Here is a 27484-nt window from a genome sequence, read left to right on the forward strand (position 1 = left end):
AACTACAGTATTGTTCTGAAAACGTGAGCCAAACTTAAATTAACAATCACGGTACTCACTTATTATGTAAACGGAAATCGATTACGGTTTCGACGTATATTTGCGACTCCAATGCCAGGTACGGTACATTTATGAGAGTACCTACTTACTGATAATTCTACAGTGCCTGTACTTACAATACCTTATGAACTCACTTATTACGTAACCGAACTTACTATTGAAACCGTCGATAGCCCTGTTCGAAGGAGGACTTAGACTACATCATAATCACGAGGTCGAATCCGTTTGGGCTCTGAACTACTAAATTCGACTTTTTGAGTTTGCATTCACGTACTTTCCAGGATTTGTGCCCGGTTAACGGCAATAGGCTTCCCCCTATTACGTGGGATTTAAAAACATAGCTGGTGAGGAGTAGTTGAATTATTCAACCAACCTTTGCCTACTCCTTCGGCGATTATTAACACTAATTTACCTTGCGCAGCCATGAAAGAAAGTGCATTTCTTCGAGGCAATGACGTCACAAATCGTCTGAAACAGACGTATAAGGCCAATGATGAATGTCGACTAACATGACCTTTTCTTACACAGGAATACAAATTAAACAAACGTACAAAAGACGTCTTTAATATTATGCTTAAGTATACACAATTTAACACGGTCGGTGTAACTCTGGATGCGGCAGTAGAGGATCGGTCATTGTGGCGAGCCTTGGAAGAGCCTTGTCTAGCAGTGGACGATTTCCGGCTGTTGATAATAATTAATGATGATGATGACCTAATTCAATGTGCATAGGCTTACGAAATTACTTAAAACCAAAGTTATTTTATGATCGAAGCATCAACTCTACCGTAAAAATGATAATTTTATAATATATATGTCGGCGATAGTTATGAATTAAGAAGAGAAATTGATCAAATCGGAAAATAAAATGAAGTTACATCACTTCCGTTATGAAGTTGCATCGCTCCGACGGCAGGTGGCGTACGGCCAGAGCTGAGTGAAGTCGACGGAGTCACTACAGAGTCGTCGTGTCGAGCGGACGTGCACTGCCGTTATAGTCGGGCAGTCTACCGCGAACCATCGTCATGAGCGGACGTGTCGAATAATTACGAGGAGTGCTATAGTCGCTCACCTATAACTTGTAGGGACGTCAAGAAAGTGTGATCGGAAAAGAGCACCTAGCAAGTACGTTCACATGTCCCGATGATTCGGTCCGAATGTTGGAACCATGGGTGGTGGAGGGCCCCTTCGCGCTAACGTCCTTATGCGCGCTAGATAACGAGAGACTGTATAACCGTTACGAATACCGTGACGTTGCCGTGAGTGTGTACCTTGTGCTGTGACTTTATTTAATCGTGATACAAAACCTATGTGGAAGTAAATAAAATGATTGTGATACTGATGACGGCCATTATTGTCTTCTAACGCCCACCCTCTATTCTGATGATGATGTTACGCGACCCGACCCCACTTTTACGACATCAGAAGTGGGATTAGTGAACTTGGATGAAGACAATGTGATGCGACGTTCACAACAAGACAATGCAAGTTTCGATTATCACAATCAGAAGAAGATTATGATGACTATCACATTCGTGTGATCACGTGATGAAGATGTAGTGTCCATTGAAGATGGACCTGAATTTGAAGTGACCTGGACCTTGTTAATGATCGGCATCACTACATGCCGTAAGATATGATGGCGTGAACATCACAATATTTCCATAATGTGTGCAGTCGTGTTTGGAAATTATGGTACCTCAACTTGGAAACTGTTATTACGGTGAGTCGTTTTCATACTGGAACCTTATTGTTATTGACTTTATTGCTGGGTGAATTTCCGTTTCAAATAATGGGAAAATTGCTTTTTTTAAAACCAAATTGCCGAGACATATTGTGTCAATCCGTGTCAATCATACCGCGTTTTCCAATCTGTTTTCATCATCGTCAAATCTTTGTATTTTGGTCTAAAAATATTTCGAATCAGTTTAGACACGCTTAACCTGCGTGGTTAAAGTTGTATTTTCTCACTCCAAGCAAAAAGAAATTAATCATGACATGATAATTAAGTCTCGTTAAATAACGTGTTTTGTAATCTACCGTCATTCATCAAATGTTTCAAAATTCAACATTCTTTAGTGAAATCTTTTTAAACCGATTGAAAGAAAGTCATGTGAATACGATAATACAGTGAATTCTTTTGTTTCATGTCAAAACTTTGCACGTGGTTCGGCAACTGGTGGATTGCAAGCGGCAATCTAAGTGGCGCGGGCTGAGCTGTAGCCGTGTAAAGTGACGACATCGTGGCAGCGCGTTGTATACCAGCCGGACTTGCTGCGCCGGCGCTGTTGAAAACCTAAACCATGTCACAAGACCAGTGGTTGATCTTTTATTGGAAATTCTTATAAGGCCTGGTGAGTCGTATCTGTTTTACCTGATTTGAAAGATGGGAAGTTTTAATAGGATACAAACGAATATAGTGCAGAAAGTTCTCTTTAGTTAACTATAGTTAAATTGGAAATCGTAATGAAGTGAAGTAAACATTGCGAAGTAAAATAATTTGGATTATGATTAAGTGAAATAGACTTGAAAAAATGCCTCGAAGCGAATTGCCTTCTGAGTTAAATGTTACTGATTTAGAGAGTGAATAAGATGTTACACGGCACACATACTTTGGTATTGTTATTTTCTCTTTTGTTGTTGTGCTGCATTTCCAGCGTAGTCGTAACTGCAGTCCCGTTAGAGGCTGTTCAGGGCGCGGTGTGCGACTGGAGGTGTGGTGAGTGTGTAGGTCCATGGGGACCTGGTTTTAGTGGTATATGATTACCTTGTGGAAATGACCAATGATGGTCTGTTATGAAAGTGGCAAATGGTTGCCAAACTGTGGCTCCAGCGTAGTCGTAACTGCAGTCCCGTTAGAGGCTGTTCAGGGCGCGGTGTGCGACTGGAGGTGTGGTGATTGTTTAGGTCCATGGGGACCTGGTTTTAGTGGTATATGATTACCTTGTTGAGTTGACCAATGGTGGTCTGTCATGAAAGTGGCAAATGGTTGCCAATGTTGACTTATCACCGAGTATTTATGTGCCCGTGTATGTGTGTGTAGAATGAACAGTCTAAGATATTTTTTGTTTTTTGATCATTGTTGTTGTTGATGTTGATTGAGGCATTCTTTCAAATTGTTTACTCTGTGTGGTGATGCACACGGGAAATCCACTTGATGGATATGTGTACTGAAGTCACAAGTAGAGCTCATGTAGAGTCACAAGTAGAGCTCATGTAGAGTCACAAGTAGAGCTCATGTAGAGTCACAAGTAGAGCTCATGTAGAGTCACAAGTAGAGCTCATGTAGAGTCACAAGTAGAGCTCATGTAGAGTCACAAGTAGAGCTCATGTAGAGTCACAAGTAGAGCTCATGTAGAGTCACAAGTAGAGCTCATGTAGAGTCACAAGTAGAGCTCATATAGAGTCACAAGTAGAGCTCATGTAGAGTCACAAATAGAGCTCGGACGAGTCCTTTATAGAGTCTCATGTCAGGTCAGGAATGACCGAGCGAACTTGGATACTGTGCTGTGGTATATTGTTTCAGATTAACACACGAGGACGTGTGTCACGCAGGATGGCCGTGTCGGCGATAGTTATGAATTAAGAAGAGAAATTGATCAAATCGGAAAATAAAATGAAGTTACATCACTTCCGTTATGAAGTTGCATCGCTCCGACGGCAGGTGGCGTACGGCCAGAGCTGAGTGAAGTCGACGGAGTCACTACAGAGTCGTCGTGTCGAGCGGACGTGCACTGCCGTTATAGTCGGGCAGTCTACCGCGAACCATCGTCATGAGCGGACGTGTCGAATAATTACGAGGAGTGCTATAGTCGCTCACCTATAACTTGTAGGGACGTCAAGAAAGTGTGATCGGAAAAGAGCACCTAGCAAGTACGTTCACATGTCCCGATGATTCGGTCCGAATGTTGGAACCATGGGTGGTGGAGGGCCCCTTCGCGCTAACGTCCTTATGCGCGCTAGATAACGAGAGACTGTATAACCGTTACGAATACCGTGACGTTGCCGTGAGTGTGTACCTTGTGCTGTGACTTTATTTAATCGTGATACAAAACCTATGTGGAAGTAAATAAAATGATTGTGATACTGATGACGGCCATTATTGTCTTCTAACGCCCACCCTCTATTCTGATGATGATGTTACGACCGACCCCACTTTTACGACATATATATATATATATATTAACTGCCTATATACGTCCCACTGCTGGGCACAGGCCTCCCCTCAATCAACCGGAGGAGGTATGGAGCATACTCCACCACGCTGCTCCAATGCGAGTTGGTGGAGGTGTTTTTACGGCTAATAACCGGGACCAACGGGTTAACGTGCCCTCCGAATCTTACTTTTTCGGACAATCAGGTGATTCAAGCCTGAAAAGTCCTTACCAAACAAAGGACAGTCACAGAAAGGACAATTTATGATATAGCCTTTTTAATATAGTCACGGGATATACGTATTATATTTAGGAGCCACCATCTCTGAAAACGGTTTGGACGACATGATGACGACAATGTTTATTTTTGTTGTTTTTAGTTTGTATATTGTTTTCTCGTCATACAGCGCATTGGGCCATACTGTAATGTATGTACCTTAATAAATAAATAAATGATGAATATAGTTGTGTAATGAATGACACACGTAAAATTACAGCTACGAATATACATATAGGTATGTCAGTGTGGTCCCAATGTGTGGTCCTAGTATCAAAGAACAAGCGGAATATTATCGACTAAACCACAACAGTAACAACTCGTCTATACTTCGAATAGAGCAGCCGAAAGAAAGATACCGGGATCCTGGTCTATTGTCAGATTTTTTCAATACCGGTATTGAAATTTATAACATCGGTGTCCGGTGATTTTACTTTATATTTAATATAAAATGCAGCGATAAACTGTCTTTGTGCTGCACGTAAATATCTCTTTATCCATTTACTTCATTGTGCATATTTCAAAGTAGTATTTTAAACATGCAAAATCAGACTCGACAGCTATCCCGTGCGGATGTCCACACTCCTCGCCTTCCCGTGAACTACTAATCGTAAAAAGCCACTAAAGAGAAAAATCTGAAGAAAAACTTTCAGACACGTTTATACACTTCGGTGAGTGTGCGCAGGAACTTCACGAGTTAATTCCACCCACTCCATTCCATCTACGGACAACTAGACGTCCGCGGATTGGAAATACATCCTGATGTTGTGGATATTATTATTATTATTAGTCCAATCCGCACTGTTTTGCCTCTTCCTTTCTGATGCGAACAGCAAAGCACTGGAGCTGTCTGCCGTCGTCTGTTTTTCCAACTCGTTATAATCTGGAAGTCTTCAAGGCTAAATAGGTATTTGCTAGGTAAACGTGATCCACCTTAGACTACGCATTGTCACTTACCATCAGGTGAGATTGTAGGCAAACGCAAGCTTAATTTATTTAAAAAAAAACGCAGACCTATTGATATTGATAAAACGTACCTATTGGTAGCATCGTGATACATTGGACATTGGATAAATAAAAAGTACCTTTTATTCGTTAACTTTTATTCAATTATACCTAAACCTACGACTACATACAAACTATCTCCTATAGAATAGATTGCCCTCTCCACCCCACAGCCGCCGCCCCCCATATCCGATCAGCTCTTGCCGCAGTGCATTGTATTTCTTGAAGAAAAGTTTCTTTAGAATGCGCTTGCGCCGCTTGTCTTCCTTCAGGCACGACTCTAGTTTATCCATGCACACGTCTTCCCTGAGAACAAAAAGAGATGTTAGGTTAAGTTAGGTTAGCTGCTGCCCCGCCCTGTAGTTCCGGGCGCAAGAATAGGGCTACGGTACCCCCTGCCTGTCGTAAAAGGCGACTGAAAGGGGACACTGGAGACCGTGAGTGGTAAGGGCGGGGGCCCGAGCCGCTCTTCATACGGTCTCCGGGAGGGACGGCAATGTGACATGGCCTCGCATTGCCGTAAAACTGGGATGGCGTAGGGGTGGGGACCTACCCCGGGACGCGCTTTTTATAGCAGGCGCGAGGGAAGCACCGGTGCGTTCGTTAGAGATCCCGGAGCTTCCCGACATGCGCAGCAGAAGGCCATCGGAGGGGTTTTAGTCGGTAAGAGTCCGACATAACCTCGTCGCTCCCCCGGGTGACGAGGTATCCATGAGGATTTCCCCTTCGTAACCAAAAAAAAAAATGTTAGCTGCTGCTGCAGTGGAAAGAGGTGGGTGAAAGCTCGTAAGAATAATGATGATGATTTACTTTGGAGAGTGAGTACAGCTGACTTACACCCCTTGGTTCATTGAACTCTGCTCCGTATGATGTTCAAGTTATACTGTTTATGTAGAAAAAGATGGATTATTTACTTATAGTTCTGGTCCAGAAGAAGTTTGATGGGTTCAGTCTTGGTGAACTTGTCTGGGAGGCGGGACCCTGGCGGCATCTTCGCAAGGTCCTTCATGATGCCCATTATAGTGTTCTCCAACTGCGCTAACTTCGGGACCATCAGCCGTTTGATCACCTGGAATCATAGCCGGTTAAACTCAAAAAATAGGTAACCCCGCTTACAACATATTTTCGTTAAGTTACTTCTTTATGAGTAGATGCGATATTGACATACAAAGCAATTATCGATACGTTTGATAAAGTTTTTTCTCTGCCCTGCGTTTGCCTCGAGGACCAATAAATGATTAATCACAATCCGCATTTCCCCAAGGTAAAATGAAGATAGGGCATAGTAAGTACCCAGGCGAAGCCTATATTATGCTTCTGTTGCACTCTTTGATGTCTCACCAATCACAGTTAATAATAATAATAAAAAAAAGTTTATTCAGGTAAAACCTACGACACACATATACATTTATAACATTAAAATATACACACATTAATATTTAATATCATTATGTTATGTGTTATGGTGTGTTGTAGGTATGACATCTTATTACTCTTTATTATATTATCACACTGACCTTGCCACATCGATTACCAGTCTTGCAAGGAGTCCGAAACTTCCTGCCCAGGTCCATAGTCGGCAAATTCTGTATCTGCGTTATCACGTTTGATAACGTACCGACAGCAGTTTTTTGAGCTGTACATACAAATACATGAATTAACACAAGGAGGCAATTTAGTACAACCCATATACTTAAAGTAAAAATTTAAATACAAACTCAAACATATCTTTATTCAGTTAGTAACAGACGACGGTACACGAGTCGTTAATTAAACGTAATTACTTATATTTTATGTCAAACGTCTCATCCGCCTAAAATTTCTGCAATATCTCACAACTTGTAAGTAAAAACCTCAGCACAGGGCCCTCGACATTTTTAAAAGAACGTAGGTACCTATATGCAAAGATAATTTCAGTTTTAGTAATTTGGCTGCCATTTGGTTCCATTCCTATCTTCTAAATAGTCTATTATATATTATTATTATCAGTAAACCAACTTACTCATTTTCGATCTCCTCGTTTTTCCTACTCTAGCAATATCAGGCTTATTGTACTCATCGGAGTTTTTGCCTCCGTTTACAATTGTTATAAGGGCTATTGTGAACACACATTTTACTAATAAATCGTTTTGTGAAACCATATTGCAAAGTGGAGGCGCCTGGTCGCCTTAGACCTAAGGTTAGAAAGACCGTTGTTGATTTTACTACCGTTTTTCAGAAGTTTACAAAATATATAACCCTGTGTTGTTACAACAACCTAACCGGTTGTTGCATCACGAAGCCGAGAGAAACAGTTTGTAAACTAGCAACCCAAACAGTACGTATAGGTAAATATCGCCGTTTCACCACTTTACTATGAGTGATTTTTGTTACCATCGTGTTATTACTAATTTCTAATAAGTCATTCTTCTCATTACCTCATAAATGGAAAGGCAGAATATGCAATGCTTTTACTTTAAACAAATTAATTGCTAGTATGAATGTATTAGGCGTCAGGCAAGCAAAGTTCTTTATTTATTTTATAATTCTCAATAAGATAATAATTATAGAGTTCGCAATAAGTTTAGAGTTCTAAAGACCATGGTATAGGGTATGGGTGAGTAATTAAGTGATTACTCACACGAAAAACTACGAATATTAGCATAATTAGTAATCATTGTTTCCAACTCTGACTTCAGATCCTCAGGTGAAAAACCACATGAGTATGCAACACACATGTTATGCAGTCACTCCGCTTGTATTAGACTTTTTAAGAGTGACTTTCTGTGGTCCGTTTCTGCTGTTATTTTTGTAGGAATAACTTTGTTCCTACGAACGAAGGTACGCGCAAACCAATCATCATGCGGTTTATCGTATTCATCTTGGGACGAATATTGGAGTGGCTGCCGGATATTTATCTAGTATGTATTGATGACTTGTAAGCTCTGCTTGCTAAGGATACGGGCGAAACTAATTAATAATATACTTAATATTATCATTTGGCTGCGTGATCCACTCTCTAACTGGTATTGATTGAAGATGTCATGGTCATATATATCTAAGTTTAGATAAGGATGCACGCATTGTCGCCCCTAGCCTATCCACCAAAGACCAAGTTGGTCCTTGTATCCCACCCACGTATCAAAATCATTCATGTGCTACGTCTGTCATGTCACTGTCAACTTAAAAACTAGGCTGCAAGGTCTTCGAATCTTAGCTTGAGGTTTCATTGGGTGAAATGGAAAAAAAAATGTGACACTGTCAATATGACGTCATATTGTTCGATTTTTCGTCAAACAGCGTCAACGTTAAACCCACACAAACTTAAACACTACCACGAGACGACGAGAATTCATTTGTGAATCTTATAATTTGTTATTTTGTACCATTAATTTATTAAAAGTGCCGTAAAACTAATTAACAACCCTATGGAGAAAGGAAAGGGTAGATATGAGAAAAATAAGAACGGTGGGCAGAACGGAATAGTTAAAGAGATTAAGATAGAATCGCCACATAATCTTAGCTCTTTAGATCTAAGCAAAAGAAGCATCGTAAACTTTAATGAAAGTGCGGTGTTCCCGCTAAATCTGACTGATTTGAATCTTTCACATAACGATCTGATGACTATCCCCAAGGCTGTGCTGAAATTAGCCCATATAAAGTTTTTAGATATTTCACATAATAGCATTCAGTGCTTTGACGAACTACCCAACTTTTGCCACACTATAGAAGAACTAAACTTATCACATAATCAACTATTTGGTCCACCTAACTGGGTGTGGAGTGAATGTCCAAGAAAGCTAGATAAACTATATCTTAATGATAATATAAAAATAACAAGTACATTACAAAATGAATATTTTCAAGAATTACTGCAGTACAAAGTCCATGTCACTCATGTTGTCATATACAACTGTAGACTTAAAAACTCTTTGGAGTTACTTGGAACTTTTCCAAAAGCAAAGTCTATCATAGCTGGAATACCAGATTTGACTACTTTGTTTTGCAATCACCTTGATCATATACCCTGTCCGGGCTTGGACCAATGCTGTGATGTAGAAAGACTGAACCTAAGCAATACAAATATATATACTATACACTCTAACATAGATATGTACAAGAATTTAGTTGAAATAAATCTATCAAATAATAATATAAATAGCTTGCCTAATAATTTCTGCAATTTAGAGAATCTTGAAATTTGTATATTGTCATGTAATAACATATTGTATTTGCCTGATGATATGGTGAAGTTAAAAAAAGTCTGGTGTCTTGGGTTGGACTGCAACCAACTGTGCATGCTTCCTGAAGGTTTATGTAGTTTGCCAAACTTGAGAATCTTGGATTTGTATGACAACAGCCTCTGTGAAGTGGAGAAAGAAGTGAAACAGATAGCAGAAGTGGATCTAGCCCAGAATTACTTTGTTGAGCCTGGTGATAGGGAATATTTAGCAAAAAAAGAGAAATTGCGGTTGAGTATGCCTGAGCGACTTGATGGAAGGTAAATGACTTAATACAATGGCTTCCCTACTCTCTCACAGTACAAGGAGTTTGGTAGCCACAAATTCCATTATAAGCATGCTGTATAGCCAATAAACTAAATTTATTTTATTATTTCTATAATCTAAATCTGATACAATATAGTAGTTGTAACTTGTTTCACACCTACATCAGATATGAGTATTAATAAATATTGGTTTTATATGGCATAACATACATAACTTATACCTAAATATCTTTTTCCTAGGAAAATACAGATGGAACAGTGTGAAAGTGAACATTCGTCAGGTACCACAGATGATGAAGAACTTATTGCATACATGAACAACATAGAAATTAATAGTAAGTAAATATTATATCATTTCATTTTCACCGCATATTGTGTAAGTAAATGTGTATGTATGTTGTAGTTTGTCCAAAATAAACTAATTTTCGCCATCTTGATTTATGCCTTATTACTATGAATAAATAATAATTAATAAATATTATTATTTATTCGTAGTAATAAGGCATAAATCAAGACAGCCTATATTTATTAATAATATTAATAAATAATAATATTTATTCATAATATTAATAAATAATAATATTTATTCGTAGCCTTATTAGTTTTGTATTTACAGGACAAAATGCACCAACAACCTCTAATGAAATAGTAAGTTCTCCTGAAGATTGGGACTCCGATGACTACTGGGTACCTAGATACTTCCCTAAAGTGTCAGTTGACAAATCGCCATGGCACTACTATATAGAACGCAAGATGCAAGAAGGAAACTTCTGTCCCATTGATTTGCATACTATACCTGTGGCACAAAAAGTGCAATATGAAAAAATGTGCAATCCAAAACCTTGGGTGCCAGTAGAAGGACAGTTTGATGATAATTCTGATGATGACAGTTGGTTTCTGCACGTAAAGTAAAAGAAGCAAGAACTAAGTGTCGTATGGAGATAGAGAATGCACCAAGTTGATAGAGGTCCATAACCATGTTCACCAATATGGACACGCCCTAAAATTCAGCTTTAGAATAGGTACACTGCACAACACATAGAATGAATCCATTGATTCTCAATGACAATACTAGAGATGAACCTGATATTCAACAACTATCCAGTAGACCCCCTCCCTATACCAACTGTGGATAACATATGAATTTAGAAGTATACCTACATGTAAAATTTAGGGACACTATATTATGATGATATAGTAACTAGGTGATCCATAATGTGTGAATACATTACACTGACTACTAGCTCCTAAAATCTTACAAACCTTCTAGAGGGTCACAGGCTTCTCTTTAAAAAATACCAGTAATGATATTAATAGGATTCAATAATAGATGCACTTTATTTAATCCATAACAACCAATTTATCTGCATTAAGAGGCAGCAAAAAATTCAATATTCAGCCAGATATCTGGTATTCAGCAAAGCAGCTATATTTACATGTTTCATTTCTAGGCTATTGAAATCATATACAATACAATACAAAATCTCTTTATTGCAGTTAAATCACATTAAAAATACATTAGTATTATAATTAAATTTGTAGTACAACAGGCTGCCTTATTGCTAAGGTAGCAATCTCTTCCAGGCAACCTACATTAGAATTTAGAACACTATTTAGAAATATCTACATAAAAAATGCCTTATACAATTATATTAATAATGACAAGACTGATGAACTAAGTAGGTATCAATTATTTAATATGCAAATTAAGGTACCTTAAAATAGTACATTGATAATTCACCATTCAGAAAGTAACCAATTATTATTACAAACGACCTCAAGTTAGAAATTATACTTTAATCGCAATCATAAGTAAAATAGCTAACGCATGTTGTATACCTAATCATATTTGATATTGAAAATTCATATGTTACAAAACAGGGAGTCGCAAATGTAATAATTTATTTCTGTCTTTTTGTTTTAATAAATACAGTAACGCCAATCGACCCTGCAACTAATAACATTCAGGAAACTTGGATATAAAGATGTTTTACCTTTGGTATTATTTTTCAAAAAAATAATACCCGAAAAACAGGCGGTTTCTCTTTTTCTTTACTTTTATTTTGACGGTAATGCTGTGCTTTCTGCCCCCTTTTAAAAAAAGAAGAAGGCACTTTCTATGTGTAATATCAAAAATATTTTATAATTTTTGTGCCATTTATTGTATTAAATTGATCAGTTTACTTGCATTTTGTTGCATTGATAATGTATATTTGATTGATTATTGTAACATTGGTGTATATAATATTTTTCTTACATTTACCTACTTTATAACTTTCGTAATCATTGCATGGCTGTTTATGTAAAGAGCTTATTGTTTCTTTCATTTTTATGACAGCATATTGTGTCTTGTTAGTTTCTAGTTATAGATTTATTAATAAAAATATTAAAATATTATTATGCTTTTTTTATTGATGGTCTTCAATACCAAGTGTAGATTCAAGTTGGTTTCTAGTGACTTGTGGCTGTCTCATGACTGGTAGGGACTACAGGCATGAATTATTTATCCAACTGTATAAAAGATAACAATTTATAACATTATTTATCAGCCCCCACAAGATAAAGATTAAGTTAAATAAAATGTAAGAAAGTAGCACCCTATATTTAAAATAACAAACATAAAGCATAATTAACTAAAATTGAATTGCATTTTTCATTTCTTTTAAAATATCTTCGTGAATTGTGTTTCTATTTTCCCTAGTTACCTGTAAAAGAGAGAAGTAGTTAATATCATTAAAAACAATCAAGATAATACAGATTTTCAAAATTGATAATGTCTAAATTGCATATAGATATTAACTTTTATGAAAATTAATATTGTAGTAGTACTTTTTAATTTGACTCAAACATTTTAACTTGTCATACTCACTGTCCAAACTTTAGCTCTACTATTACTCCTTATAGATTCAATCAAGGCGTCTCCCCTCCTCACGGGAATTGTAGCTAGTACAACACACTCAGATGCAGGACTAAATATTTCCTTTATTTTATTTTTAAAAGGCTCACTGAAGAACTCCATTTTACCTATTTCATCTATAACTAACAAGTGTGAGGGGTCTTCGGTCTGAAAAGCAAAAGAAATCATTTGTATATTTTTATTGTTCAAAAATCACCTAAACTGAACATTCATTGTTAACTTGTCAATGATACTGATAATTAAATATAATGAACATCTTCATTAATATAGCCTTAGCTGAAATGTGGATTGTCTTAAGTGCATGTAATTATAATAGGTAGTAGCCAGAAAAAGTAAAAACAAAAGCTTGTAATAAATTTAACTTATTGTGCATAAAAAAAAACAAAAACTCAACCTGCACTAGAGTAGGAAGGGCAACACTTTCGAATTCTTGAATCAGGACACCATATTTGCCAACTTTATACTTAACGGGACCCAGGAGGCTCATGTCTCTTGCCAATCGTCCTCTCTTTCCGTCTAAGCTGACTACATCAAAACCTTCCCTTACATGGTTCTTTCTAACCTCTTCTGTGTAAAAGCCTGACGTTTTAACTATCTTCTCGTTCACATATTCTGTTAATTTCTTAGTTAATGTGGTCTTCCCAACGCCTGAAACATTTTGTTCCATCTGATTATTATCACAATTTATCACCAACAGGTTGAAAAGGTAAGTTAACAATCATTATCGGTTTTACTGATTTCTACAATGGATACCTAACCAGGTTCGCCGGTAAGTATGAAGAACTTAAAGTGAGCTGTTGCCATATCAGTTTTTCCTTTAATTTTATTACTATATCTTCAGTAATTAATGTAAAATACAGAAATATTTCACAATTTGTATATCACTATCACATCAGAACGTATACAAATAATTTTAGTTTGACAAATATTACGTTCTTAATGCGTTTGTTTATTACCCTTATATTAGCGAAATAATAAACTCTCAGTATATTATTTCAAAAGATCTCAATTTGAAGATAAAACCATATATATAAACATTAATAAGTACTTTTCATAAATATTTTTAGAATAAAATCAATATTTAATGTTCTTATTGTCGATAAAAGTCATTGTTACAGCTATATGATTTTAACATCGGAAAAAACAAAATCAAAACGCACTCTAAATGTCAACTTGCTATAAACCTACAAAATTCAATAGGTATTCCATAAGATTCGCGTTTCAACAATCAACAGAGTTTTAAAGTTGTCAAGTTAAGTATTTTATTTTTCTTATCAACTCTTTCTTTATCAACACGGTATCAAAGTTCACGAGAGTTATTTTCGCCGGTTTATACACTTATCATTTAATTTTTTGTTCTGTATTGAGTAAGGGAGGTAGCAGGGTAGACAAAAAATATAAAAATGGCTTCAGTAGGCGTTGTAACTCGTCTTTTGCTAGGCAAGAATGTTCTCAGCACTGCCCGAGTGGCTCTTCCAAATACCGGTTTCGTTAAGTTCTACAGCGCAGGTAAGTCGCAGCAAAGCAATAGAATAGCTTTAAATTGATAGTAATTATTAACACAATTTCATCATTTGCAACTCGTAGAAAAATAATTAAAAAATATTTTAAAAGTTCTTACTGTACTTATCTACTGCAAATACTGCAATGCAAACATTATAATTATGCTTATGTACCTACCTATATTTTGAATTAAATCTATTTTAACTTTCAATTACGTTGAAAACTGTAAATATTTTCGTCTTAGGCATAGATAGGTAGTTACCTATTCTTGTGTGGTGTATGAGGTTAATGCCAGACCTCATCATCCCTGGAACTTGTCAAGAGTACAGTAGGTTTCAAGGGCTAAATAACAAGTGGCTAATGTATTTTTCGATGTGATAGGTATGGCGTGTGTTTTACAGGTGTGGTAGATAAAAATGGGGTGTGTAGTGTAAATAAACTCTTAAATCTAAAAATAAAGAGTTAAATCTTTTTTATTAAGTCTTAATTTTTTTTTTATTATTCTTTAATGTCAGTGTTTGAGTTTGAAAATGGAACTGCATTACCTACTTAATTGTAACAAAGCAAGTTAATATTCACTATGCATTTGTTCTTACAGAAAAAAGGCCTAGTCATATGAATATAAATTAAATAACCATTCACTCACACACACCCACAATTGAGAAGCCATTATCTCTGTTGCTAACTGCCTGTGTGTGTGTGACCTTGACAGACAATCATGCCTAAATTCTTATTGCTATCTTATCTATTATTTACTATGCAGTGACATGTTATTTTTCTTTTATTAATCGTTTATGCTGTAAAATGCTTCATTTGTTACATAAAATAATAAGTCTGAATAAATAATTAATTTAAGCAATCATCAATATTATAAAACAAATGTTAGTTCAATAACTAACTAATACTCTTTACATTGCTGTTTACATAAACACATACATATTTAATTCATCTTTTCTGCCAAGTTGGTATAACAATACAAAGGATGCAACCTTGGAATGAAAATTAAAATGCTGGAAACTTGTGGACCCACGGACCCGCCTAAGAACGCTTTTAAATTAGCAATTTATAAAACTCACGCTGGGTCCCGACCACTGATATACCGTTCCTTGCAACACCAATTACTACCCAGTCTCAAGTCGGCTGCATGATTTTGACCTGGGCAATTTGCTACAAGACCCTCTCCAACTTCATCCAATGCCTTTTCAACCTTATATGATACTGTTTCTCCACAGCTCCATCATACGAGAACATTAAAATCGACGTAGTGGGCACAAAGAAGAATGTAGGCCTGATCCAGTTGAACAGGCCTAAGGCCCTGAACGCGCTTTGCAAGCCTCTGTTCGTTGAACTGGGCAAGGCGGTCGTTGACTTTGACGCTGATGACTCCATTGCAGCCATTATTATCACTGGTGGGTAGTGGGTACTAAACAAAAAACTGGAGGACATTTCTTTACAAGAAAAAACCCTACAAAGTAAATAATAACGCGTTAGGCGCGTTATAACCGATTTAATAAATTCATATGAAGAAAACTTCTTTACGTACACTCCACATTCACACAAGATACCTGCAATTAACAAAATTATAACACAAATACTTCAACTTCAAATACAGATTCATGAGTTTCTCAACTTATATCTTACTAGCTGTTAGGCTGTTACCCACATCTTCATTTGCGTAAAACCCTACTATTAAAACTATAGAAGTTTCATACAAACTTTGCCCCCCCTAGGGGTTGAATTTCACAAAATCCCATCTAAGTGAGCACTTACATTCTAAAAGGAACCCAAAATTTAAGCTAGCATTTGTAGTTTCTAAGATTTCGCAATAAGTGAATCAGTCAGTGAGTGAGTAAACTTTCGCGTTTATATACATAATATAGATAGTTCTGACTCTCAAGGAAACCTAACTCAAACTTCAACATTTTCCAGGCAACGAGAAGGCGTTCGCAGCGGGCGCTGACATCAAAGAGATGCAGAACAACACATACAGCAGCAACCAGCGCGGAGGCTTCCTCAAGGAGTGGGAGGACGTGTCTCGCTGCGGGAAGCCCGTCATCGCCGCCGTCAATGGCTTCGCTGTAAGTTCTAATATTGTAGCACCCTTATGTGGTTAAAGTGCTACAGTAGTAGGATACAGGTATTAGAATTTAAGGAGCAAGCGGAACTGGCTTCCCTGGGATGTCAACTGTTTCATCATTAGATAGATAATCAAACACAATCTCATCTGGAATCTTTGGTGTAATTACAAACATTTTTTTTTTACACAAGTTCTAACTGGATATTTGCAAAAAGACAAAATATTCTAAGATATTTTTGCGTATTGACCTTCTGCTCTGAACCGGCGTGCGTGTATGAAACGATTGAAGTGAGTCCGGATCGAAGCAAATGGAATCCCATAATCTGTGCTTACCCCGGTGGGAAATAGGCGTGAGTTTACGTATGTATGTATATATTTTCGTTCATGGTAATGATATAGACTTCCGATGTTCGAAGAAATAGCCAGCACCTTAAAGTGGTTAAAGTACTACGATAGTATAGAAATATAGAAGAAATGTAAGAACAATATAACAACAACAAAGATGTTTTTTAAGGGGCAAGAACGGGTCATTCGGGGTTCTCAACAGTCTCGCCATTATAGCACCCTATGATCAAGTGCAACAAATAGTCAAACTGAATTTTTCTATCTGTTTCTTCCGAACTTTTTGTCTCAATGCATACTTATGGAAAAATCGTATAACATTCGGTGGTCCATGCATTTGTCATAGTCATAACCCTAACCTAAACACGGTCCGTAGGTACTCGTATTGACCATGAGATCGATCTATGTTCTGTAGTATTGACAGTATCACAATCACGATTGATTGATTTGATTTCATTAGTCACAATGTCCCCCCCAACAGCTTGGCGGCGGTTGCGAGCTTGCCATGCTGTGCGACATCATCTACGCCGGCGACAAGGCTAAGTTCGGCCAGCCGGAGATCAACATCGGGACAATCCCCGGCGCCGGCGGCACCCAGCGCCTGCCGCGCTACGTCGGCAAGTCCAAGGCCATGGAGATCGTACTCACTGGCAGCTTCATTGATGCTAACGAGGCTGAGAAGATGGGTAAGTGTGTATATTGATGCTTCAAGAGTTTCAGTGTTCTCTGATGATTAAGATTATCGCGTAAACATTGTACCACGCCTTAATTGGCAACGCGAAAGCACGAATTCAAATAATGTGAATAATAGATAGTGGAATAGGCTGCCCACACTCGTGATATAAACCCTGTGTTGTCTGAAATAAAGTTTATTGTATTAGCATTCACGATCAGTCTCTTGTATAGTATAAGGGTTATGAGAGTAATTTAACTAACATGTTTCCACAACCAGGTCTGGTCGCCCGCGTGTTCCCGGCGGAGAAGCTTCTAGAAGAGACCATCAAATTAGCTGAGAGGATCGGCAGCCACTCGCCACTTATCGTCAAGATGGCCAAGGAAGCCGTAAACCAGGCGTACGAAACCACGCTTAAGGCCGGCCTTTCGTATGAGAAGTCGCTCTTCTACGGTACTTTTGCTACGGTAAGTTGGCAGCACAAACATTTTGGGGCCTTATTTATTTAAGATACCGTGCTTCCATTACGTGTTTCATGCAAGATTTGGGGATAAAACTTATCCGGAACATGTAAGAGCATTAATTATTTTACACAGTTGAAAATAAAAGTTCAGCCTATCATGGTTAAGCCGAGCCATCCGTTCACCTAAATTATTTTAAAATGTATTTATCTTGGGTTTTAATGAGAAACTGAACATTCCAATACCATTGCAAAGAATCAGAAAAAGTAATTACCAATGTTTTAAACTTGTGATCGCTTTGATTTCAGGAGGACCGCAAGGAAGGTATGACTGCATTCATTGAGAAGAGAGCTCCCAACTTCAAGAATGAATAGAAAATCAAACTAATGCATTTTTATAAGATTGTTATATTGTAAATCATGTAGATTTTAATAAGTGTAATTCCTTCTGTTATCGAATTTTGTAAAAATATACACACAAAATATACAAATCTAAACAATATATTTTATAGTACATAGAAAGTGCCTTTTTTAAATAAAATAATTTTATGGCATTGCAAATCGTTTTGTGTATGCTATTAAAAATCTACTATTATTACTACTAATATTTACTGTAGGATCCCTTCTTACGTGTCATGAAGTAAAGCCCCCCCGACACAAATGTCAAACTAATAACCGACCAAATACTAAACACCAACTAAAACGATTTTACGCGACGAACTTCATTGCAAAAGATTGACAACTAGCGACATTACAAGATACAAAATGACTTTTCAATTCTGTCGGGTTATTTGTTGTGGCGAAAACAAGTTTTGTCGTAATTCGTAAACTACGATTTTTCGCTCGCGTAATTGAATAATTTGCATAAAGAAGATATAAACCGTGATGCGAAGCGCACACGAGTAGTTATTTGTGACAGTTGATCTGTGAAGATAGTGTTTTGTGGGTCAGAACTAAATTAGTAGCAGGGCCCATGTTTTGGGATCATGTTTACCGCAATAGGCACATTATGCAGGAGTTTGAGGACATAGAGGTGCACAAGACAAGCGTGTCGGTGTTTGTGGCTCTCTTCTACCTTGAGATGCTGTACATCCTCATCATGACGCTCTCGATCCTGAATAGACTGAATCAGAACATCGTCTCCTAGATGCCATACCTTTTCCTTTATTTTGTGTACTAGGTAAGTTATAGTTTAAGTTATACCTAAATATATTGCTTTGTTTGGATTCTTGTACATAATATTAATTATAACAAATTCAATGTGTGGGTGTATATTCAGTACACTTTTGTAGGGCTATATGGGTGTGATGCTAGATAATATGTTTGTAACAAGCTCAATAGTGACATGTAACAAAATGTGGCTTTATAGAAAAAGATCTCTTCCAGCCAACCCTACATGGTATAAAGAAATTTCATGTGGTTTCATTAATAGTTGAATTGTTTCACAACATTACAGTAGTATCATATATTTTTTATTGATTAGTTTTTAAAATGGTTGTAGTAAATTACCATAATGAGGCTCTATAGGACCACAATAACAATTATCTATTGGGAAGTGACTCATAATTTGAATAGATTGAATATTTTTTCACTAAAGGTCAAAGGTGACATATAATTATACCTGTTTTTTTTTTTTCAATAATAATGTTTAACATATTGCTTAGATTGGATTACAGATACGAAGTGGGTATGTATTTTTATTTTATTTATTTGAAATATGAAATTTCTACATTAAATAATAAATTCTATGTCATATCCAGCTTACGACATCGTATCAACAGTGGCTGCAAGTTGTCTTTGATTACTTGTGGCTCTGCCCACCCCATTAGGGATTACGGGCGTGAGTTTATGTATGTATGTATGTATGTTCTATGTTACTAAGAATTGACAATACAAATGATTTATTACTGTATAGGTAACCTACATAATACACCCATAGTTTTTATTGTTTTGCAGTACCCAATCATGATGGACTCTTTGCATTCGGAAAGGTTTTACCTGCAAAGGGACGGTGTGCAAGACATTTATATAGATCTACCCAAACCTCTGCCACAGCACCAACTAGATGGTATCCGCTTCCTGTATAAGCATTTTAAGAAGGTAATACAAAGTTAATTCATTCACTTAATTGAAGTAAATAGTACTATTTTAAGGCTTAAGTTGTCTTATTATAGGAGGACCCAGTGGTGTAATGGTTGTTTTATTATATCTTGCTTAGTAAACATTATTAAATAAACATGTGTTGGTAGAGGCACAACAAAATTATGCTTGCATATTTCTTCAAGGAATCGTATAATCTCTCAGCCACTTGCTTGGGCAGTTTTTTTTTTATTTCATTACCAACATGTAGGTACCTATATGAATTGTGTACCTCAAGGGCATATCATATTTTTAAAACAAGTTACTGTTAACTTAAATAGAATTAATTAAATAATTTCCATTGTAATTTTCCAGAAAACACCAGGTGTCATTCTGAATGACCCCTCAGGCTATGGAAAATGCTATCAAGTCATCTCATTTCTAAAAGCTATGCGTCCTGTGCTCAAGAAACCGGTTCTCATACTTTCAAATGAGGTTTACAATTGGAAGGAACAATTTGAAAAAATTTGGGGAAATTGTGATGATGGCAAGTTGTTTTAGATACCCTATTTATTTTTAATTAAATGTTATCATATCCATTTTAGAAATTTTTTAAAAAAGGCCAGATTTAGAATACTCTAAACTAGTGAGCACACATGAATGCATCACTAAATCTTTTAAGGGGAAATGTAAATGTTTTTACAATAAGATTCCCATGAACATTCAAAATTTACTTATGAACAGTTTTAAGACAGTAATTAAACAGAAACTTTGTAAAAAAGGTAATTACCTATTATTTAGATGATATGAATGCATGAGATTGGCTGTTTGGGAACTGATATTAGGTAGACAAATTACTAAATTGTCCTTGAATTGAATTGTATGTTCTTTTTTTGAATATCTAGCTGAGGCTTTTCTTGCGGCATCTTTGCCCTGGCTATACAAGTTGTGAGAAGCTGTAGTAGTTTTAGGCAGATGAGACATTTGTTATGTTGCTTCTATGCTGTTCTGGGAGCAAATAAAAAACATAGAAAACGTTCAGCTGCTTGTCTTCCCGGGCATGTCGTAAAAACCGACAGAGGGATTGTGTCCTCTAACATGATGGACTAATGTTATGGGCGATAGGCTGATCCCTTATCACCATAAGCTTCATCATATCCAGCTTACGACATCGTATCAACAGTGGCTGCAAGTTGTCTTTGCCCACCCCATTAGGGATTACGGGCGTGAGTTTATGTATGTATGTATGTACGTTTGTTATGTAAAAAATGACGATTCAAAGTGTAACTGTGTTCCCACTGAATAAATATATTTTTGTATTTGAATAATTTGATGGGAGTGGAAGATGCGAAAGTGATGTGTTAGGATCGTAGTAAGTGGAATTCTGTGGTCTGAATGTATACGGCTAGTAGACTACCCGCTCTGCCGGAAGCCCCAAGGTCACGGACTCGGCGATCGGGATCTTTAATAACAAATTGGTGGACGTAACCATAGTACCCTCAATCTCGAGCGAATCGGGCGATTTGTCTAGTAGCGTTGATTTTTCCCGGTCTCGACGCGCGAGCTCGTCACCTTGACGCATCGGGCTGGATGGATTGGGTAGTCTTAATATCCGCTGTATGTATGATGCGTGTGTAAAATAGGCCCTTATGATGATTGTGATATCTTTCTCTAGAATTGTCGATCGAAGCTCGCTCGCCATCGTCTAGGAAACTAGTGCATATCAATCCAGTTGAGGATGGGTTCAACTTCATCGGCCGTTGCTGGAGCATCGTCGTGCTTCACGACGTCGACTGCACAAAGAAACTACTTAAGATGACCTTCTATTCAGATTATAAAATTTGGGTCACTTCTACGGATTTAAAGGTATTTAGTTTGAAAGACTATAAAACATATTATTTTATTAAAGTACCTAATTTAAGGAAACTTAAATTTATGTAGAGGGTGACTTGGGCAAGCCCAGCCTTCAGAAAAACAATCCCAGACACATTGATGAACCCTTTAACCACAATAGCAAGTCATATTCAAAGGGTATGTTATATTTAATAAGAAGAGTATGGCTTCATTTATAAAAACAGGGCGCGAAACGAGGCGAATACAAGCAGCAGGGTATTTGAGACCACTCACACAAGCATTGTCACAATTGTATTAGTTGACAACTGATATGTGTAAAGAGGGTTTTTTATTTGACGTGACTTAGTGTAGATTTACCGCAGATGGCATTACCTACTTGGCCGGACAAATGGGAAGCGCTGAGGGCTCTCACCTGGTACAAAATTTAAGACAACAGGCCTGAGGGTGCCTAGTTGGGCGCGAACCTCGGCTCAAGGCGTCGTCTGAGAGGAAGAATATTTGAATGAATTAATCGCCCATAGTGAGTCGATAGCGATAAGCGCTGAATGAGCGAAATCGTCGACCACGCCGGCGGGGTCGATGACGGGGTTCTGAAGTGTTTGGTGTCGCGAGCTGATTGGCCGCCTCTATGGCTAGAGTAATCCCAAATCCCAATCATAGAGTAAGCCGATACTTTTCAGTACCGTCCCTGAGCGCGATGGTGTAAAGAGGGGGCAGAGAACATGAATAACGTGAAGAAAGCGATATGCAAAGTAGATACAGCTATTAAGATATTGACTAGTTTATACAGAATGTTCAATTTATTTGTTTCAGGATTACTTGCCGGTTTTAACATCGATCTACGAATGGCTTCATCCCAATCAAAAATTCAACAAAAATTTTTTCATAGTGAATAAGCATGACAAAAAAGATGTGGTCAGCAAAGCTTTACTGTTGGATTCTTTACTAGAGGATTTTTATATTAGAAGAAATAATTTCAGGACCCCTTTTCTAAAAGATTCGGTAAGTAAAAAAAAAAAAAAGAAAAAGTAAAATAAACGGGAGCGTTTTATCGAACATTCTAGCGACCGTAAATTTGCTTCGAGCTGTTTTCGCGCCGAACTAATTTCTTTTTTTAATATAACATATAAATACAAATGTAACACACGCGACTGTCAGGTCCGACATATTCACAAAAAATGCCATGAAATAACAAGCTTTTACTAGAGCATAGCGATAATGTTTGGCTCTATTTGTTATTCAATTCGACAAAAATAGCGAATGCTCGATGTTCTGATACAAGTGAATGCTCAAGTCAATTAGTATGTTAACGAAGTCATTTATAGTGATAAGTAAATAAGTTTGTCTTGCGATGGATGTACCTCTGACTACCCCAATTGGAATTTAGTCGGGAGATTATGTTATAACCTTAGAATGATCCAATTATCAACTAGTGTAGGTACTAAAATCTATAGAACATTTTTAGTTTTTTTTTCATTGCCATTACTTTTGACTAAATGTTACATCCAAATTACTGTTACACTCCTCTCTTATCAAAACTCACTCCTCTCTGTCAAATTGACAACATGTCAAACAGAACATAAAATTCTTGATGTCTAATTCAGACTTGCCGGATTTCATTTTTATAACTATTTCCAAAGCGCAAACTTAAGTAAAATTAAGTTTTATCTGTCAATTTTTTAACAACATTGCAGTAGGAGTGCCAGGAGGAAATTGTAGGAGGGATCCAGGGGGCTGTAGCGATTATAATAGTTAAATGTGTCGATTTAAATACTTTTTTCCCCTACTTATTTAAAAATCATATGTTTTCAGCATCAAAGTCCTGCTCCTAGATATATACACTCACCGCCCAAAGCTACGCTAAAAAATAAGGATCCCACGGGGACTAAAGTTAAACGTTGTAGAAAAAGAATAATTAACGATGACAATATTGAAGAACAAAATACTGTTAAGAGGAATACAGTTTCAAATAACAAGGAATTATCAATTGAAAGTGATAGTAAAAACATTGATGTACAAAACTTAACATACAACGAAGAACCCACAATATCTGAAAACTTCATGGATTTCGTACAGAATAGCAATGATAGTTCTGAATGCATAACCGTAAAAATCGATGCAAATGAAAAGGATCTTGACTTTGGAATATTTGATTCTATTATGAGAAATAACAAAGTAGGAAACTCAGACAATGGTCCAAATCCCACAGAAAATAATTATAAAGAATCTCAAAGTAGTTTAGTATCTACTCAAAATGATTTAAAATCAGATAAAGTTGTAGACGGTGGAAACAACATTATCGTTCCTGACACAGCAGACAGCGAGGATTCCCCAACTATTTTATTATGCACCCATACCAATGAATCTGTTATCGAAGAAAATAACGTAACAAAAACGAATGTAACTATAATCCCTGAGACGGAGCAATCTGAAGATACGAATAACATATTACCAATTCAAAATAACGATTCAGAAGATATTAACTCACAAAACTCTCCCAATTTGATTTTAAGTGATGAAGTTGCAAACAAAACAAACGAAACGGATTCGCCAAAAAAGTTTGGTAATGAAAAAAATATTAAAGATAGTGAAGATGCAGGGGATGCAAGTGACAATACAAATTGTAAAAATAAAATTGGTACTGTTAAGGAGGAAGGCGACATCCTCAGTGATATAGACGCTAAATTGGCGGAACACGAAGCGATGGCTTTAAAGAGATTTAAGGGAACTTTATTAGATAGACTATTCTAAATGTGAGACTAAACTAGAATAAGCTTGTGGGACACTGTAGTTAAATATAAAATATGTACTATAAGATTTACGAGACCGCCGTGTCGAAGATCTTGATGAAGTACTTACGAATCAAATATATAGCTATAAAATCTTCACTAACATAATTTGATGATTAATATCTACATGATCGTGAAAGAAGTTGGCACATATTTACGCGGTCTGGTGTATGTCGTCTATGCTAAGTCATTCTTATAGTATTTCAGGCACCGCTAATAAGCGACGCTACTTATTTGTCGCGCCTACTGATTTCCTATCGTGTCACTAAATATTTCGCGTTCTACGAGAAACAGGTTGTCAGTTGGTGATAAAACTATAAATATTACAAAATCGGTTGATTTGAACTTTGCCCTTTTAAGTTGTTCAATATTCAATAAAATGAACTGCAATCGCCAACTGATTTTTCTCTTAGAGTGCCAATTTACGATACTTATATATGAACTATTGTGTGAGCTTATTACTTATGCTTTATTAATGTTACTTTCTATGTAATAATATAATATATGTATATTAATTAAGCGAATAGATTTTACTAAACAAATGGTTGTATGTTTTTTAAAAATAAAATTACTGTTATATATTTATTTCTTCCTATGTTTTGATGGAATTTAAAGGACCTACTTAAGTAGATAAGTAGTATTCATTATTAAAAATCTTGTATAAAATATCTATATATGTAATAGGCCGAATCGTACATAGGTATGTACATATATAAGGTTTTATGTACTCGTCTACGCGAATTATCACAGAATTAAGTACTATTATCTAGTTACAGAATTAATTATTTATATATACTAAACATGTCAAAATTATGTGGGTAAAATAAAACGAATATTAGGATGCATCAAATATTTATTTCTTTTTCTATCATAAACATGTAATATCACGTCGTTTTGTATACATAATTGTATAATATAAATAATTTGTTGGTAGTTGGTACAATACGAATATATAATATATCTCTGTAGTATGATCCAGGGGGGTTAAAATGGCGACAATAAAGCAATTCATCTTCTTCGATGAATATATAGAGAGCAATATTGCTATTTGACATTTGTTTGCATTGCAAACTTCATTTTACATGCGCAAATGTCAAATTGCAATATTACTTTGTTAGATGAATTGCTTCGATGTGGCCTTTTTAACCCCCTAGTACTACAGGGTTGTATGTTTAAGTATCAATTCTCTCTGTAAGTAAATGTATATGCAAAATTATATAAAAACCGTTGCATAAAGACATGATAAACACATGTAGGAATGAAACATTCAGCCTTTAAAACTAATCCTAATGAGTTATGCCGTTCCCGGTAATATTCCCGTTGTAAAACCTTTTTAATAGCAAGGACACTGGCTGATCTTTTTCAAATTGTTGTTTTTTGTACTTTGGTTTTATCTGCCTAAAGGTTTTACATACGTTTTACGACTTTCACGTTCGTCGTCCCAAAGTGAGAATATCTCCGGGAACGGGATGTCACTGATCCTAATAGCCTAGTCATAATGGGGTAGTTGTCAAGTATCAAAGACTTTTTCGTTCTAGTTCCAAAATGAGACATTAATAAATTGATAGTCAAATGTGAAAAATTCGTTGAAAAATGAAATAGTTACAGCCGTCCGAAATCGAGGTGTTAGAAAGAAATGGCAATAGAAACACGTTATGTCACACGCTCCTAATACCATACAAGCTACATCAGCTACATACAAAAGCAGGTTTCAACCCCCTAGCGTTATCCTGTTTTTCACAGGGTTCGCTTACCAAACAAAAAACAATACAAAAGTCGTTTTAACATTGAATATCTCTGGCGTTGGATGAGATATTGAAATACGGATTTCAGATTAATCGTTGGCGTGTGTAGATTGATGAAAAAAAAGACAGTCAACTACCCTAGTAGGGTTCTGATAGGGTTTCTTTTCTGTTAATGTATTGTTGTTAAAAGGCGTTTTTTAACTCTGCAAAATACATAAAACTAAAGCTCTCTCACAAAGGCGATACCCTGAGCGCTGTGAACGGGGCACGGGAGTATGTGTGAAAACACATACATTATAATAGCAGCATGTTAATATTTGAAACATGTCATGATCGAAGAATCTCACATCATGTCTTTATACATCGGGCATAAAATGGAATGCAAAATGTTATAATAATAAAGTTTACCATGTAAAGTATTAAGTACTTTCTAAATGGAATGTGATTTTATAATAAAAACGGTTACGACAAAATTTGTTTATCTCTTTCATTACATAATATTTACGAGAATACCAGCGAGGTTTAGTTAATAAGTCTCGGAACATAGTAAGAATAACGAGTTGTTTTAACACAACCTTCTTAGGAACAAAAATGTTATAGCCTACGGATTTGCAAGATAGGCATAATACGGTAGAAAACATTTTTATATTTAGCTTAATAAATAAACTGGTCTGACTATAATTTGAAATAATTAAGTCGAGTTGTTTGTGATAAAAACATCTGAGCGATATATAATCTCACATTCGCAATTTCATATTAATTTCAAGTTTTAAAAAAACATTCACATTATATATAACAAACATTTTTTTTTCATAGGCTTTTCGTATTTCCTATTTATAAATACTACCATATAATTTTATATATAAAATCCATTTGTGGACAATGCAGGTACTTATAACTAGCGGAATGTACATAATATAGTATTTCATAACCATATAAATTTAAATGATACTGAACTTTTTTATAATCTATTTCGTATTTAATTACATAACATCTTTATAGAAGTTAAAAGTTCATAATAATAACATCAATATGTACATATATATAGGTTTGTACATATTAT

The 27484-nt window shown here is 36.2% G+C and overlaps 5 protein-coding genes across 6 annotated transcripts; 3 read left to right on the top strand and 2 right to left on the bottom strand.

Moving 5' to 3' along the window:
* Positions 1 to 5550: 5550 nt before the first annotated feature.
* LOC126368751 (uncharacterized) lies at positions 5551 to 7854 on the bottom strand. The gene is made up of 4 exons (XM_050012896.1): positions 7499 to 7854; positions 7014 to 7132; positions 6411 to 6565; positions 5551 to 5802 (listed from the first exon to the last, which is right to left on the bottom strand). Exons 1-4 carry the CDS (start codon positions 7635 to 7637, stop codon positions 5631 to 5633), a joined length of 585 nt encoding a protein of 194 aa, XP_049868853.1. The 5' UTR covers positions 7638 to 7854; the 3' UTR covers positions 5551 to 5630.
* Positions 7855 to 8751: 897 nt separating this feature from the next.
* Positions 8752 to 12379, top strand: LOC126368716 (leucine-rich repeat and death domain-containing protein 1-like). Its single transcript, XM_050012847.1, has 3 exons — positions 8752 to 9976; positions 10223 to 10317; positions 10599 to 12379. The coding sequence occupies exons 1-3, from the start codon at positions 8904 to 8906 to the stop codon at positions 10892 to 10894; spliced, it is 1464 nt and encodes a 487-aa protein (XP_049868804.1). The 5' UTR covers positions 8752 to 8903; the 3' UTR covers positions 10895 to 12379.
* A 105-nt stretch (positions 12380 to 12484) lies between these two features.
* LOC126368752 (cancer-related nucleoside-triphosphatase homolog) lies at positions 12485 to 14839 on the bottom strand. Of its 2 annotated transcripts, none has more exons than XM_050012898.1 (4): positions 14665 to 14839; positions 13294 to 13547; positions 12852 to 13046; positions 12485 to 12687 (listed from the first exon to the last, which is right to left on the bottom strand). In XM_050012898.1, the coding sequence occupies exons 1-4, from the start codon at positions 14705 to 14707 to the stop codon at positions 12616 to 12618; spliced, it is 564 nt and encodes a 187-aa protein (XP_049868855.1). In that variant the 5' UTR covers positions 14708 to 14839; the 3' UTR covers positions 12485 to 12615. The 2 variants fall into 2 exon arrangements, with proteins under 2 accessions (XP_049868855.1, XP_049868854.1); XM_050012897.1 differs by lacking the exon at positions 14665 to 14839 and adding an exon at positions 13658 to 13803.
* Positions 14149 to 18515, top strand: LOC126368742 (probable enoyl-CoA hydratase, mitochondrial). The gene is made up of 6 exons (XM_050012882.1): positions 14149 to 14408; positions 15635 to 15811; positions 16332 to 16480; positions 17303 to 17507; positions 17774 to 17961; positions 18264 to 18515. Exons 1-6 carry the CDS (start codon positions 14303 to 14305, stop codon positions 18327 to 18329), a joined length of 891 nt encoding a protein of 296 aa, XP_049868839.1. The 5' UTR covers positions 14149 to 14302; the 3' UTR covers positions 18330 to 18515.
* A 202-nt stretch (positions 18516 to 18717) lies between these two features.
* Positions 18718 to 26896, top strand: LOC126368711 (uncharacterized). The gene is made up of 6 exons (XM_050012843.1): positions 18718 to 19134; positions 19911 to 20054; positions 20409 to 20580; positions 21709 to 21899; positions 22701 to 22889; positions 23700 to 26896. The coding sequence occupies exons 2-6, from the start codon at positions 19920 to 19922 to the stop codon at positions 24636 to 24638; spliced, it is 1626 nt and encodes a 541-aa protein (XP_049868800.1). The 5' UTR covers positions 18718 to 19134; positions 19911 to 19919; the 3' UTR covers positions 24639 to 26896.
* Positions 26897 to 27484: the final 588 nt, after the last annotated feature.

The sequence above is a fragment of the Pectinophora gossypiella genome, chromosome 8, assembly GCF_024362695.1.
Source record: "Pectinophora gossypiella chromosome 8, ilPecGoss1.1, whole genome shotgun sequence".
Lineage (NCBI taxonomy): Eukaryota > Metazoa > Arthropoda > Insecta > Lepidoptera > Gelechiidae > Pectinophora > Pectinophora gossypiella.

Excerpts from the sequence above, each read along its gene's own strand:
- LOC126368742 (XM_050012882.1), top strand. The coding sequence starts at position 14,303 with ATGGCTTCAGTAGGCGTTGTAACTCGTCTTTTGCTAGGCAAGAATGTT. Across the intron at positions 15,812-16,331 it reads TGCAGCCATTATTATCACTG|GCAACGAGAAGGCGTTCGCA; the intron begins GTGGGTAGTGGG and ends AACATTTTCCAG. Across the intron at positions 17,508-17,773 it reads TAACGAGGCTGAGAAGATGG|GTCTGGTCGCCCGCGTGTTC; the intron begins GTAAGTGTGTAT and ends TTCCACAACCAG.
- LOC126368711 (XM_050012843.1), top strand. The coding sequence starts at position 19,920 with ATGATGGACTCTTTGCATTCGGAAAGGTTTTACCTGCAAAGGGACGGT. Across the intron at positions 20,581-21,708 it reads TTGGGGAAATTGTGATGATG|AATTGTCGATCGAAGCTCGC; the intron begins GCAAGTTGTTTT and ends ATCTTTCTCTAG. Across the intron at positions 21,900-22,700 it reads TCACTTCTACGGATTTAAAG|GATTACTTGCCGGTTTTAAC; the intron begins GTATTTAGTTTG and ends TATTTGTTTCAG.
- LOC126368751 (XM_050012896.1), bottom strand. The coding sequence starts at position 7,637 with ATGGTTTCACAAAACGATTTATTAGTAAAATGTGTGTTCACAATAGCC. Across the intron at positions 6,566-7,013 it reads CTGGTAATCGATGTGGCAAG|GTGATCAAACGGCTGATGGT; the intron begins GTCAGTGTGATA and ends CTATGATTCCAG. Across the intron at positions 5,803-6,410 it reads CTTCTGGACCAGAACTATAA|GGAAGACGTGTGCATGGATA; the intron begins GTAAATAATCCA and ends TTTTGTTCTCAG.
- LOC126368716 (XM_050012847.1), top strand. The coding sequence starts at position 8,904 with ATGGAGAAAGGAAAGGGTAGATATGAGAAAAATAAGAACGGTGGGCAG. Across the intron at positions 9,977-10,222 it reads CCTGAGCGACTTGATGGAAG|GAAAATACAGATGGAACAGT; the intron begins GTAAATGACTTA and ends TCTTTTTCCTAG. Across the intron at positions 10,318-10,598 it reads GAACAACATAGAAATTAATA|GACAAAATGCACCAACAACC; the intron begins GTAAGTAAATAT and ends TTGTATTTACAG.
- LOC126368752 (XM_050012897.1), bottom strand. The coding sequence starts at position 13,703 with ATGGCAACAGCTCACTTTAAGTTCTTCATACTTACCGGCGAACCTG. Across the intron at positions 13,548-13,657 it reads CATACTTACCGGCGAACCTG|GCGTTGGGAAGACCACATTA; the intron begins GTTAGGTATCCA and ends AAAATGTTTCAG. Across the intron at positions 13,047-13,293 it reads CCCTTCCTACTCTAGTGCAG|ACCGAAGACCCCTCACACTT; the intron begins GTTGAGTTTTTG and ends TTTGCTTTTCAG.